The sequence below is a fragment of the Cryptomeria japonica genome, unplaced genomic scaffold (assembly GCF_030272615.1).
Source record: "Cryptomeria japonica unplaced genomic scaffold, Sugi_1.0 HiC_scaffold_321, whole genome shotgun sequence".
Taxonomy (NCBI): domain Eukaryota; kingdom Viridiplantae; phylum Streptophyta; class Pinopsida; order Cupressales; family Cupressaceae; genus Cryptomeria; species Cryptomeria japonica.
In genome coordinates, this window is record NW_026729143.1 from 113,194 (window position 1) to 129,098 (window position 15,905).

General features: G+C 37.3%; 1 protein-coding gene across 1 annotated transcript; it reads left to right on the forward strand.

Annotated features, from left to right (window-relative positions):
* Window positions 1–11,921: 11,921 nt before the first annotated feature.
* On the forward strand, window positions 11,922–14,902 carry LOC131870360 (ankyrin repeat-containing protein At5g02620-like). The gene is made up of 3 exons (XM_059215880.1): window positions 11,922–12,652; window positions 13,063–13,622; window positions 13,893–14,902. The coding sequence occupies exons 1-3, from the start codon at window positions 12,133–12,135 to the stop codon at window positions 14,790–14,792; spliced, it is 1,980 nt and encodes a 659-aa protein (XP_059071863.1). The 5' UTR covers window positions 11,922–12,132; the 3' UTR covers window positions 14,793–14,902.
* Window positions 14,903–15,905: the final 1,003 nt, after the last annotated feature.

The following is a 15,905-nucleotide window of genomic DNA, read 5'->3' on the forward strand; positions in this document are numbered from 1 at the left end:
AAAACATTTAGGTTAAGTTCAATTGCAATATCAAAAGGATCTATAGAAGGTAAGGGAGCATTAAATTCATGTATGTAAATAAAACACAATTTATAAACAATTTACTAGAAAATGGATACATGACATCATTTATACATAATGATTGTAGTATTTACAATTGATATTTCATTGTGGAATTGAATGAGAAATAGTAGGATGTTGGTTTTGGTAGGATCAAATCAAGGAAAGAAGTGAGGTTGGGAGTGGCTATAGGCACACATAATCATAATTTATGAATCGCTCAAGTAGCTGGTGTGGTTGAAATTTCCCACTTCCATAGCCTAGAGTGATCATGCTTATATCATGGTCTCCTCTTCCAATAACTCTTCAACTTATTCTAGATGGACAAAGATGTATGTTTGTATCCTCGCTGCAAATTAATATAGTTAAGCCTAGTCATTCCCACTTCCATAGCCTAGAGTGATCATGCTTATATCATGGTCTCCTCTTCCAATAACTCTTCAACTTATTCTAGATGGACAAAGATGTATGTTTGTATCCTCGCTTGCAAATTAATATAGTTAAGCCTAGTCATTGTAAATGTAGCTAGAAGATTGAGATTTGTAATTAGTGACAAGAGGCAAGAGTATAAGAATGAGGTAGGAATCTTTAATGGTGATTATTAGGTTTAAGATTAGAATGTGCAAGTTAAAGGGCTCCATATTATTTAATTCTACAATTATTTGATAATAAAATGTGAACCAAATTTATTAAAATATGAAATATTAATATTTTAATAAACATTTCCAATAAAATATATAACCTAATGTTTAAGAGACCTTCAAATATTATTGAAATTGTGCGGAAGAACTAATAGATGATCATCTATGCACAAATACATTGCTCATTACTTTTCCGTTTTAGGTCTATCATACAACTATTATTAATCTTTTATACAAATACTGATCAATTCTTTAATATAACTACTTCAACATTATCATCCGCATAATAAATGAACTATCTAAAATGCAAATCACCATTTAAACACTGAACTGAACAACATTTGTGCTATTGCTCTGCTGCAACCAAATGTCCTTGCCACGCTAACAAAACTCCATATTTGAGCGGTACGTACATATCAACTCACCAGTTTTTCTCTACAGGACTTGGCTTCGTTTCAGAGCTCACATGACAATTTTGTCAATTAGTGGAACTTGGCTCTTTAATGATGAAAGCGCTATAATTATCAACTTTGCGCATGTGAGAAATCCCTGCAAAATGCAGATGCTTTACAACTGTGCTTTTACAGTACACCTCTAAGTTGATCTCAGGATCATTTTCATCAGTTGCTAGTTGCATCGCTTGGCATGTGAACTCTGAAATAAGGTCATTAATGCACAGGAAAACAATCAAGTTGATCTGTGTGCACGATCGAACTACTGACGGAGTTTAACTAGACTTTAATGATAGTGTTTACTTGGTAATGTGCCTAATGAGCCGTACGTACATATCGTCTCATCTGTTTTTAGGCGCTGGCTATGGGGTCCTTTAAACAGCACCCCATGGCCCCCTACTTCCTAGCCTCCTCCTGCAGCATCGTGCAACCTATGAAGTAGGGAGCTATGGGGTGCTGTTTAAAGGGCCTCATAGCAAGCGCCATGATGTACCACCCAAACCCTTTTTTAGCGAGAGCTGCAAGCAGCGAAGTTCCTGTCGGGAGTGGTAGGAAGGAGGTGTGATTGGTTTGAGTTGTTGTTGAGAAAGTCGGTGGAAGCGAAGTTGTATGAAGATCTAATAGTTCTTTATTTTGATTTAATGAAAGTTAAATTTCAGATAATTATAAATGCAACTATCAGGATCATTGTGTAGGAAAGCACAAATGAACAATTTCATTTTTAAAATGTACGACGGAAAGGTCGAGATTGCTGCTATGGCTCCTTATAATAGATCTGAGTATTATAGAGAGAGCCTGAGTGAGCTAGCAGAAGCGGTGACATAAAGAATCGATTCTTGCTATTACAGTGGATTCACCTTCATGAGGGATCTGAAGCTTATTATAGCTCAGATTGCAGCCAAGGACTGGACTGATATTGACAGCAAGCGAGTGGCTATGACAGTTGATATCCTGAGGAGAAATCTTACGTCTGCGGTCCACATGGGATGCCTTTCTGTGACAGATACAAATGAAGAATTAAGGGTTTTGGATAATTTCAACACACAGGAAGGAGTTCCTGATTTTCCTGTTGCTGTCGGGGAGTCTTCTATAAGTTCAAACACCACAGATTTCTGTGATGATGACGAGGAGCAAAGGTTGCAGCTAGAGGCTAATGTAGCTCTTGGCAAAGTAAAGCAAGGACTATCAGTTTGTGGATGCAAATGTTCTGTTTGCTTCTGGAGATGTGTGATGGAGAAAGGGCATGGTGACCGTCATTCTTGCATGGGGAGTCATTTGTGTACAGAAAACTGCAGTTATTGTACTCGAGAAGGAGACAGCTTAAGCTTATGCGGGGATTTAGCAGGGCATGAAGGAAATCACAATTGCAAAAGGAAAAATCATACATGTGGCCAGAGCTGTTACTTATATGAGACATCTTCAAATTGTAATGAGAAATGTTCTCTGTGGCCAGGGCAGCCTGGCCAGCACAAGTGCGATTCCCCTCAACATATGTGCAACAGAAAATGCTCTCTTCCAAGCTGCATTAATCCCTGTGTTGTGGCGATTGAATCGAACCATAAAGCACATCAGTGCAATGAGAAATATTGTCCAACCAAATGCACGATAAATGGGTGCAGCAGCTCATTTCAGTCCTCCACCATACTTGAACAAGGTTTCATCATAAAAAAGCCTCTCCAAGAGGTGACAATTTAGAAATCCTTCTTGTATCAATTTAATAATTATGTTGAATATTGTAATAACAAGATTCTTTTTTAAAGGCAACAATACCACAATCACCTAAAGAAGTTTCAGCATCCCTGATAACAAAGTCCCTCAAGGAAGCTCCCTTAAAGGTCCATGATGTATTGCTAGAAGGGAAAGAATGTGTGGAACAAGTGGATGAGTGATGAAGGCTTATGCTTGTGAAAAGAAGTGAAAGTATCATGACATGATAGAGACTTCAGATCAACAAGTATGCTTTTTGACTTAAAATTGTAGAACTTTTGCCCCCAGTTATTTTGATATTAGGGGAGATCAACTCTTGTTCTTTTTCTTTCATAGGATTTTTATCCTTGACCTTGATTTTTTCAGAGTCCAATAGCTTTTGATTTTGATTTGAACTAAAAGACTTTTCTTTAGTTTTCACTTTTAGTTTTTTCTTTTCAAGGCTTAATTTTTCATCCCCAATTAGTAAGGGCTTTTGTAATTCTTGTTGATCCAAGTCTGGGAGAGGACTGGAAATGGAATAAGTGGATGATATGGTAAAGCTATGTGAGTTATCAAGAGGGTTGGTGATATGCTCAATAGATTCTTTGTTGGAACCACTCTTAGGACTATTGATATCAAGAGCTGCTTGCAGCACTAGAGGTGATTTGCATTCAGACATAGTAGCCACAACACTAGGTGGTTCACACCCAATTCCTTGGCATTGCAAATTTTTTGTAGGTTGTTCCTGTCGACTGAATGTCTTAGGAGATAGTGGGAGTTGATCAGCATGACAGATATACTCACCACATCTCATGTCTTTAATCTTGAATTTTTCTTTTAGCTCTATTTGTTTGGATGTAGAAGCCTTTAATGATTCTGGATCCACATAAGTTGATGAAGGAATAGCCTCTAAATTGATTGGGATTGTTATTTCTGATCTAGGTCATAGATTGTTGCAATATATGAATGGGTTAGGATCAGCTTTGATGATAACTTCAACTCCATTGTGTGAAAACTTGATACATCGATGGTATGTAGATGGTAATGCGCTCATCTCATGAATCCATGGACGTCCTAGCAATATGTTGTATGTGAGATCGAGGTCAAGGACTTGACAAACCTCATCTTTTGTAATTGGCCCAACTCTAAGAGGTAAAGTGACTATGCCTTTGGATGAATGCTCTTCATCATCATATGCTTTGATGGTAATTTTGTTTGTAGAATTCACAGCTTTATCAGAATATCCCAATTGTTTGATAGTGCTCAATGTACAAATGTTTAGACCTGCTCCTCCATCTATCAAGACTCGCTTTATTCAATGTTTATGTAGGAAGGTTTCAATGTGTAAAGGTGCATTATGTGGTTGGCTCACAGAGGCGTCATCAGCTTCTGTGAATGTAAGGGAGTGTGGAACAGAAAGGTATCCCACCAAGGATTGAAACTGGTCCATGTTTAGATCAATAGGGATGGAAGTGTCTCTCAAGGTTTTGTCAAGAATGGCCTTATGTGCAGGGGATATGCGTAAAAGTTCAAGGATGGAGATAGGTGTGGGTTTCTTCCCTAACTGTTCTACAAGGTCATACTCAAGTTTGGTTGATAAGGAAGTAGTCTTTTTAGCTGGAGCACCTTGTAAAGTGAATTTTCCTCGATGAGTTGTAACATTACACTAAGAGGTAGGTTCGGAAGAAGATCTAATTCCTTTCAGGACAACCTTGGGTCTTTGGGTAGAATTCTCATGCGTTTTGTCCTTGATGATAATGGTAGAGACATAATTGTCCATTGAAATGTGATCAACAATTGAATCATAGTTATAGGATTCTTTGGTATAGTTGGTTTGCTCATCTATGGCTTTAGCTTTTTCCTTGTCATGTTTTGGGAATGGATCTTTAAAGATCTGATTTTTTAAGAATTTTTTTGCATCAAAATTAAAATCACAAAGAACAGATGTTGTGTATAATTATGAGATATTTCCAAAAATGTAAGAAAACCCGAACAATTCACTGATTTGCTCTCAAAATTAATTGTTTATGAAAAATCATAAAAAATTCATAGAAAATGAAAATGTGCTCCAAAAATTCTAAATTTTGGATTGAAATCTATTGATACTGTCTTCAACTTGCCAATAAAATTCTGTGCAAAAATTCTAATACGTTTGTGAGATAGGATCAAATCTCTCCAAGATCTTGATTTTGTGTCCAAAACCCTAGCTGCACAAGGTTTTCTCCAAATTGTTTTACAAAACAGCAATATAGGGTTAGAAAAACCTGCAAAAAACATAGATCTAACAAAAATCTATGTCCCATGGGGCGTGCCAAAATGTATATGGTGAAAATGGAAAACAACAATATTGAAAGACTAAATGAATTCAACCACAAAACCCTAGCCTAACAACAACAAAGATCCACCATAACTTATGAAGATTACCTAAGACAATGCAAATCAAATGAAATCACAAAGATTATACCATCACATGTCCAATAGGGTTTAGATCTCCATTCTTCCTATCTCCATTTATCTTGCTTGATATATTTGCTCTTAGATTTTATATGTGCACAAGAGCTCAACAAAGAACGGAAATGTGGTTGAAAGTAGGCTTGATCGCATATGCAAGTTTGAAAGTGTAATGTAGTTGAGAAGTCAACTAATCAGGGTTGATAATGAAGGAAGTGTCCTCTTATATAGAAGACACTGTAGGAAATGGAGGGATAAGATTGGAGGTGTAAGAGATAAATAGTCAGCTAGGATTAGAGGGTAGGTAGAGAAAATAAGAAAATAATGAAAGGGTAGGTAGTGTAGGAATTAAGAGATGAATGACATGTGTCATGGGTAGAAAAGGTTAATGAATTAATTAAATAAATAAAGATTTATTTAATTAATAGAGGAAGTGGGATCAATTAAATAAATAAGATATCTATTTAATTTAGGAAAAGGATAATTTAAATAAATAAAAGTATTTATTTAAATGAGAAATAAGGCTAAAAGAGGATAAATGAATTAGTTAAATAAATAAAGATTTATTTAATTAATAGAAGAATTAGGCTTAAAATAATTAAATAAATAAAGATATTTATTTAATTAGACTAAACAATTTTAGGTGTCTACAACTATAATTTAGTTGCATTTCATTTAAGTGAATTTGTTATAAAGAACATTCATTCATCCATGTAGTGCATTCATTTTAAATATGCATTCCTTTCATCATCCTTTAAGTTCATTTAGAATTCATTTCATAGGTGCATTTTTCCCCATTTTGTTTCATCTAGATTCATGAGATGCATGCATTATCCTCCAATTGCACTAAGGTGCAGTTATTCATTATCCTTTAATTGCATTAAGGTGCAGTTATTCATTATTCTTTATCCCCTATTTGCATTTATTTGCATTATCATTTCAATCTCATTTATCACTTAGTTATGTTTTGAATCATTTTAGTCATTTAGATTAATTTTAAATACATCTCATAAACATTACATCATTTAGATACATTCATTTAAGTGCATTCATACATAAACATTTGTATCAACATTTGTTCATCCATTTAAAGTGCATTCATACATCACATTTGCATACACATTTGATTCACTTAGATTCATCTTACAACATGCATCATTTACTCATATCATATCATAAAAAATGAACAAGTATTATCTATCACAAACATCATTATGCATTATTTCAACTCATTATTTTTGCATACATCATCATCATTACATCATAATTAACATCATTACCACAAGCATCGTCCATCTTCTACCTGCATCCACATAATTAGACAAATCATCCATAGCATGCATCTAGAAATCATATCATCACCATGTATATATAGTAATCAAATCATCCATAGCATGAATCTAAGCATAACTCATAATCATCATCCTGTATCAACAATATAGGTGTCATCATACATATGCATATAATATCAAAGCATGGGATCTCTTCATATATCACATTAAAAAAAAAGATTACATGTATCATAGTACAATGATGTCAAAATATATCGACTACCAAAATCCATCCAAGTCACAGTCCAAAATAATAATGTAACAAGTACCTAAAATATCTCAAATGGCACTCTGGCCAGATGCTGCACCACGACTACCCCCTACTCCTCCCCCACCACCTCACTGAGGAGGACCCATAACACCCCCACTTCTCTGAGCCCTCTGTGACCACTTTGATCTTGCCCACCGCATCTTAGAATAGCTCAGTGCTTGCTGACTAACTGGCACAACCAGCTCATATATTCCCCACCAATAGTCAATCTCTCCACTTGCCTGTCACATCTCCCTCAACACCACCTCAGTTGGACCCTATGCCTATGCTCCCTCCAAGACTTGGACTCTATCCTGCACCTCCCTCAACCTGTCCACCAGATCATCTCTCTCTTTCCTCACTACAGTCAGCTCCACCTCCCATGCAAATAGTTGGACATCTCTAGCTGCAATCTCTGCCTCGCTATCCTCTAACCGAGTCTGTGAGTGTAAAATCATATACTCCCATACATCTCCATCTCCTCCACCTATCTCTCCCCCTCCCATCTCCATAGGAACCTCTCCTCCACCTATGGCTCCCTCTCCCATCTCCATAGGCACTACACCCCCACCAATATCCCTACCTCCTTCTTTGGCAGCCCCTCGTATCAGTGGACCCTGTGATAGTCGCAACGACTCTCCCCCTCTACCTCTCCTCTGTAATCATCCTCCTCCACCACCTCCACCTCCAAATCCCCCTCCACCACCAAATCCTCCTCGTCCTCCACCTCCTCCTGCTCCACCAAATACTCCACCACCTCCATCTCCTCCTCCACCTTTTCCTGCTCCACCAAATCCTCCTCCACCACCTCCATCTCCTCCTCCTACTCCTCGACCTCCTCTCTTCCTCCTTTATCATCTCCTCTCATCCTCAAAAGGTGGTATAGGCTCGATCGGATCTGAAATCTATATAATCAGATGTGCAGTATGATACTGTGTGTACTCCTCTGTCACCCCTGCATCGACAATCTCAGGCCTCATATGCCCTGGTCTCGCCTGTAAATTCTGGAACTCTATCAAGGCCTGATCATATGGTAACATTGGTCCCCACTAAAATCTCTCCCGTACTACCCATGCATACTCCCCTGAGCCTCTCGACAATCCCTACCTCCGTCAAAACTGCCTCATCACTCTCCCTGGCACCTGTCTCTCTATAAGGTAGGATGTGCGCCCAATCAAAAAGTGTGTCATAAATACATACAGTAGCACTTCTGCATCATCCTCCCAAGGCTCACACTCGATATACAACCTCCATATCACTGTATCTAGGTCATCTAAAGCCCGTCACAAAAAATCCAACTTCCTCAGATGGGGCTGGCTCATCATCCCTCCATACATATAAACATAGGGCTGATATATCACCCTAAATATCAAGTAGACTGTTCGTGTGACTGGCAAGTGCTCCCAAGCCCAGATGTGTAGTAATGTGATCCCTACTGCTAGTGATCTCTTCTCTCGGTACACCACCTCGTGTAGCTCCCTATAAATATGTGCTAGCACACATGGTCCCCAGGCATAGTGGGTCCTCTCAGTCATCATCTTCTCAATCACCTGGTCCCAACCAACGGCTAGTCCATGTGAACGTCAGTCGGGGCACACCAAACCCCCGACGATCCTGGATAAAACTATTGGTAAAGGCTCATACAATGCTACTATGTCCTCCTAGGATACAAAGTCATCCTCAATATAAACATCATCAGCAAATATTCTCTACACCGTCGTCGTCCCTAATGCTTGATCATAGGTCACCAGCTCCCCTCTAATCAGGATGTGTAGTATCCTCCACACATCCTCTAGCATCACTGTCATCTCTCCCATCGCCAGGTAGAAGGTACATATCTCACTATGCCAATGCTCGGCCAGTGCTGTCATCAGTCCGCAATTCATCCGAATCACGGGACGATAGATCATATCGTACAAACTAGTCGCAGCGACGCAGAATCTGTCTGCCTCTGTCAGCTGCTATGTGGCAGGATGCTGCTCCGGCATCTGTAGAACAGGCACGTCCTCCTACACACATCAACAAACATTAGTTGTTTTGGTACAAACTTTCTTAAGTTTTCAACCTAGACTATCAACAGATACTTTGATCAAGTATCTTCGGGTCTCAATAGGTAATCGATTATGGCAATCCTAGACTACAACAGACATTTATCATAATGACCTAGTCTCAAGGGGGCTGCTATAATTCACCAAAACAACCAATCAAACAATCAACTGAGACATCAGGCTATGTTCTCTAACACTGGGGAATTTTTATCACAATAGTGCTATTCTGCTCACAATAGCGCCACAATTTGTGCACAAAAGTGCTAAACAATCAAACACGCTAAATTAACTACACAACAATGCTATTCAATAACAACAGCACTACAACAAACATACAAACGTGCTAATACTACAATACCACTACTACTATGTAATGAAAGCACTAAACCTAACACAAGCGCTACAACTACTATACAATAGCACCATTGCGGCATAATAGTGCTATTCTAGGCGACAATAGCATTAAAACATGGTTTTAGCGCTATTATCTTGATTGGACTTTGATGCCTGAAAAAACATGCCAAAAATGCACAAAACACAAAATTCAAAATTTGTGTATAGCTGGTTTGTAGTTGTCTGGCTGTTGGAATCGACAGATCCACTCTAGCCGGTGATCTTCTATAGGCATAGGCATGATGATCGTTGCTCACTCCTTCACCAAAAATTCCCTATCAGAGCTCTAAACTGCCAAGGAGATAGGTGCAAATGAGCCTATTTTTTCCCCTTCCCCCCCATATATACCATCCAGCCCTAACCCTAATTCACCCCGCTTACTGTTGTGGTCCCTCTAAACTTCCAACGTCTCTCATTTCCTCATTTTACCCCCATTTTTCTCCCATCATTTCACCGTTATTGCTAATTTCTTGTATTCTACCTCCCCTCAACTTCTTGTTCTTTTTCGAGAGATCACCCGATTTTTTGAAATTTTTTAGCCCATCTGTCGAGGGGACATAGAACCCACTAAATTAACATTTATGGGGCATATTTCTTCACACCTATTTTTCTTTCTTTGAAACGATGTGATAAACCGCACCGTCTCAAAGAGGGGCAAAAGTAGTCACATAAATCTGTCCATTTAATTAAATGAATATTTACTATTTATTTGATTATTTAACTATTAATAATCAGTTAATTAAATTAAAATTTAATTAATTCATCCTCAGCCTCTTCTCCTATTAATTAAATAAATTATTCAATTTATTTAAATATTAATTAAGCTACATTCTTAAGGAATTAAATGAATAAAACATATTTATTGAATTTAACCCTCTTTCCTCTTTTAAATAAATAATAAAATATTTATTTAAATCCTTAAACTACTCCCCCCCTCCCCCCACTTGCATTCTCCTACAAATGCAAGTTGCACCTATTTAGTTGAAATAAATGAATTTTATTTTAATTAAAATCCTATTTTCCCTCACCCACCAAACCCACTTACATCTTAAATCCCCTTCTAGACAATTCTAACCACTTTCTAAATTCTTCTAAACCATTCCTAATTTGCCTAATCCATTTCCTAAATATTGTCACATTCCTAGGCAACTTGAAGTCGCTTCTCAAAGCCTCAAAGTCTTTGAAAAGCATTAAAGGCTTTATGTATTCAACAGGTTAACGCCTAAAGTATTCCAAACCATTAATGGCTCTTACATGACCATTAATGCTTAACTCAACTCACCCACATGGTTAGAGACTTTCCTCTAACTTAACCATCCTTTTGACTCATGGGTCTCTTCAAGCATTAATGGTTAACTCAACTCACCCACTAACTCTTGTACAAGAGTTTAGCCATTGGATAAAGGCATTATTCATTGGATAGCGACTTTATTCATTCAACTCAAGCTTAACCTTAACTCCTAACCTAACCTTCATGTCATTTCAAGCATTTAATGCTTCTTCCCTCTCCTCTCAAGCCATCTCATGTTGGCATTTGTCATCCTGGGATTGGGTTGAAAGCCCTCACATGGATCATAAATCTTTCTATCTTGACCCTTGTTGAGATTACTTAATCTCAACCATCCATTGCCCTATTTTTCCTATAAATAGAGCCCATTCCTTCATAATTCAGATCCAGAAATCTTGTATGCATCTAATCTATAGTGAAATTTAAGAGATCATTTTAGGAGTCATCTAATCTACATTGTTATTTTGGTTAAAACCAAGATAGCTTAATTAGGCTTTCTCATATTTCGCTTGCATTTGCATATTTTAAATCATTTTTCATAAATCTTGAATCTCCATAAGACTTCCATAGTAGTGCAAAGAGCTAAGGGCTACACTCATGTGGAACTTGGAGAGGAGAGGAACAAGGGAGAAGCTACTATGAACATGTTGGCAAGCATTTGGAAGGGTCTTGTGTCTTTCTTTTGTTTTTGCATACTTTCCATTAAATGTTTGATCTCTCTTCATATGCTTGCTTAGGATCGTATTTCGTTTATGATACTAACACTAACAGTTGATTCTTGAGTCTTTTGTTTGTGTTCCTAACATCCTATTTTGCAGTGCATCGGTTATAGTAAATGGTACATGTATAAAAATGTGTGTAAATAAAGACAACATAATGTGCAATGTATGAAAATATATGTAATTGAATAAGAATGATAGAATGAAAAGAAAGAAATTAATTTAAACAACAGTTATATCGTTTATTGAAATATAACTATATTAAATAATTATCTAATCCACTGAAATAAACTCAACATTAAATAAAATGTGTACATATTTCACATAGAATAAATTATTAAATTATAAATGATAAAAAAAATTTGTATTTGATTTCAATGTACACTTTCATCTAAGAAAAATAGACATTCCAACTATGAAAAAGTTGTAGTAATTTTGACGTGTAGGATCACTTCAAGTATTAAAAAAATAATGTTCTAGCAGAACACCCCATAGTCATATTATTCGCACCAAACTAGAGTAATTACTTGGCACCCAATCAAAGCTAATTAACACTGGTTATTTGCACCCAGTCAAGGTCAAAATGTTGTATCTGTTCCAACGAAAGAAAAAGTGAGATTCCAACTAAAGTTGTGGAAACCCTGAAGTGTAAGATGTGGATACTTGTATTTTTAATGTTTCCCTTGTGGAAAAACTGAGACCACATATTCTATTATGTAGTTTCTGGCATAATACTGAATGTAGTATTATTCAATCCTATTACAAAGAAGCGTGCCTTGGTGTTGAAGGCTGTAACGGCAGATATTTAGCATGGCCACTGAGGGTCAACAACTCGGCGGAAGGATCGATCCTGACGCCTTCAAAGCTGCGGTAACGCGTTTAAGGATCGATCAACAACTGAGTTCCCAACTTAAAGCAGCTCTCAACAATATTACACCTGGAGGGGAAAATACTCTTCTCCATTTGGCTGCTAGTGTAGGAAATCTACACTTCATTCAACAGCTCCTGCAACTCAATCGTCAACTTCTGAAGGAAACCGATCCCGAAGTGAAGCCTCTGCTTGTGAATGCTACCAATGCCGAAAAGGATACTGCGTTACACTTGGCTGCGCAGGGAGGTTTCTCCAACGTTGTGAAGATTCTACTCCAACAACCAGAAAGTGGTGTGGATCTCCGCAATAAGCTTGATGAAACAGCTTTGTTCAAAGCCTACGAAAGCGGCAATTTAGAGACAGTGAAGGCAATATTTGACGCATCTCCGTCGAGCTTACTCGAAAGTACGGTGCACAAGAGGAACTGTTTATCTGTTGCAGTAAACAGAGGAGATTCAGGTTATTTTATTTCGATTTTAGGATTTCTTTGCCTATAAGTTTGTAAAAGTATCTGCTAAGCATCTCCTAATTTAACGGTTCAAGACAAATATCATTTTGTCCCCAATTTTTTCTTTATCTTAAATAACACGAGGATGATTGTCTATCATGTTTCAGTTCTTTCTATTTTTTCAAGTCGTTTGATTATGTTGTTTCTATTTTACTTCAGCTTCTGTTCGTTTACAGTTGATAACCAATGAGTTCTTCTTTACTTCTTCGTGTATTTAGTTGAATTCTGTATTTATGTTGTTATATTAGTTGAGGTCTGTATCGCTTCAACAAAGGTAAATTAGGCATTCTCTTACCCTTGGCCCTTCTTGAAGAACATCTTATCTAACTTAAGGCAATGATTTTGGATGCTTCTTTTACAGATCTAGTTGATCATATACTAAATTTATCAGATGCGAAGCAGTTAATCCAACGTAAGGACGAACTTGGCAACACAGCTCTGCATATAGCTGTTGAAAGAAACTACGTGCATATAATAAAGAAGTTAATAAAATTTGAGGCCGAACTGTGTTATTGGGTTAATGACAGCCAAGAAACTCCCATCTGTGTGGCAGCGAAATTGGGTCATCTGGAAGCAGTACAAGAGTTGATAAATGAGAGGCCAGACGCTGTCGAAATACGGAATAGTTGTGGAATGAACGTTCTGCACTTAGCTGCCCTAGTTAGGCAAGTGCGAATTGTTGATTACCTGAACGAAGAGGTAGGCTTATCATACTTGGTCAACAAGGGACTTGACAAACCTCCACATGAAGAGCCTCTGCGAAGTGGAGGAAAGACAGATCCGGCTGAAAAGAAAGATCCAAAAGATGAGCCCGTGAAAAGTGGAGGAAACACAGATGCGGGTGAAATGAAATCTCCTTTTTCGAGGATAAGTGAAGGAGACACACCACTGCATATTGCAGCAAAGAAAAAAGACTTGAATGTAAGTCTCTTTTTATACAAACCTCTGTTTGTCACTGCTGAAGTTTGTTCTTTCAACCAATTACTGTGTACAGCTATATAAGTTTTGGGTTTGTGTAGATTCTTAATCTAATCTCGTCTATATATAGAGTCAAATTACTGAAAGTATTTCTACTGAAGACAGAAATTAAAATCATCACGGCAAGAACTTCCGTAGAAGAAATCTTTATGCATAGTTAGTTCCAATAGATCATTTAATTTTTATGAACTTATTTGAGTTTGCATTTTTCAGATGGTGAAGTCGTTGCTTTGTATAGCGGGGATAAACAAGTTTGCTGTCAACAAGGCAGGCTTAACGGCCTTTGATATCGTGAGAGAGAACACGCACTATCACGAATCTGACAAGATAATTTCAGTTCTGGCCAGTTATCCTTCCAATCGCAAGCCATTCTTGTACAGCGCTCCAAAGGTGAGTGCAGAGAAACATGAGGTTGCTGTTGAGATGGTGGACAAAACATATGAGGACAGGCGCAACACAGAACTAGTGGTGGCAGTTCTATTAGCGACAATGTCATTTACGGCAGCTTTCACTGCTCCGGGCAGTTTCGTGACGGACGATGGGAATGGAAATGGGGACTCAAAGGGATCGGGAATTTCGCCTGCGCCTGCGCCTGGAACTGGCTCAGACAAGAGTTTAGGTTCGCCGATTCTGCTTCCGTTGGCCTCCTTCAAGGTTTTTCTCATCTTTGATTGTGTGGCATTCTTTCTGTCGCTCTTAGTGGTGCTGATGTGGCAGATGAGTACACCTATTACCACGGGAAATAAGGTATTGTTCCTCTGTATTACCAACCTATTGGTTTGTGCCACGTTTGCCTTTACGGCCTATGGCTTCATGCTTGCAGTGTATGCCATGCTTTCCAACATGAATCCCGAGCTGGCTTGGTTCATTCTTGGGGCGTGCTTGATCATCTGCTTCTGTGGTAATTTCACTTTTTTCTACATGGCTGCAAAGTTTACAGTGAAGAAGGCTAGGTTTAACCACCTGAACGGTCTACTTCCTTTTCTTTCTGACCGTCTGGGGGAATACGTGTGGATAAAATTAGAAAGATGGGGGCTTTTGGACTTGGTGCGCCGGTCCAAAACCAAGTGGCTTGCTATCCTATACTACCATAGCAATGAGAACGATAAATAAGGTTTGGGAAAGTTGCTTTTGCAAGTCTGATACAGTGTTGCAGCTTCTTATTTCTACATGACTTTGATCGTATTCAACTATGTCTTATAATATTAAATGTTTTCATATTATTAGAAGTGTACAAAGTATCTACATCTGTGTTCAAATCAGATACTTGCGTGCTTAGAGCTGATTTGATATGTGTATGCTTCAAGTTGAATGTTAGATTTACTGTCAATAATATTTTTGTAAATTATTTTTATATTTAAATGATTATATTTATGATTCTTGAAAACAAATAAAGTGTATAAGGGTGTTTAGTCTTTTGATTGAAGATTGTGGGTTCTTGATGAATGGATAGATTATTTTGCCTTTGTATTTGGAAATGCAATCTCTCTTCATTACAAAAGAGGGTGGGTCCATATAAAGTAAGGGACCTTATCTAGACATGATCATACAAGTACATCATTAAAAATGCATTCCTTATGAGAGCCTAAAAGATAGAAGAAAAATATTCCATGAATAGCTTCCATCTCACAAGTGAACTTTTACGAATAAAATAGGAGATTGCTCAACTAAGTAAGAAATATGAACATTTGACTAACCTAAATTTACATTTATAAATATGAAACCAAAAAATCCAACAAAAATCATTTGTAAACATAAAAATTAATAGGTAACACAGTAACACAAAACATCTGATCATCCAAGCTTGTACTTTTGCAACTCTAGATGGGGAAGGTAAAGAGCATTAGTTGGTAATTTATTTATTTATTTTTGTTTAAATATGAGGCTAAGGTGTGTAATTATGTGGTCAATCATGTGACTATAGAAATGATCCTAGACAATCAAATGACTAGATCTAAGGAAAAAAGAACTAGATGAGAGTTCGTGTGTGGATAAGTGTCATAACTTCTTAGATAAGTATAATGTATGGTAGTGTGCGCATATAAAATTAGGTAACTATTCATGGGAATGCATATGTATATTAATATACCTAAGGATAGGAGAATAGTCAAAATTCCATACAATATTGCAGTATTGTTCATAAGATATATGTATCCAAGCATTTCCTAAAAATATTCACAATATTGCATAGAAAATAACATATATATGCTAGTTTCATAATTATAT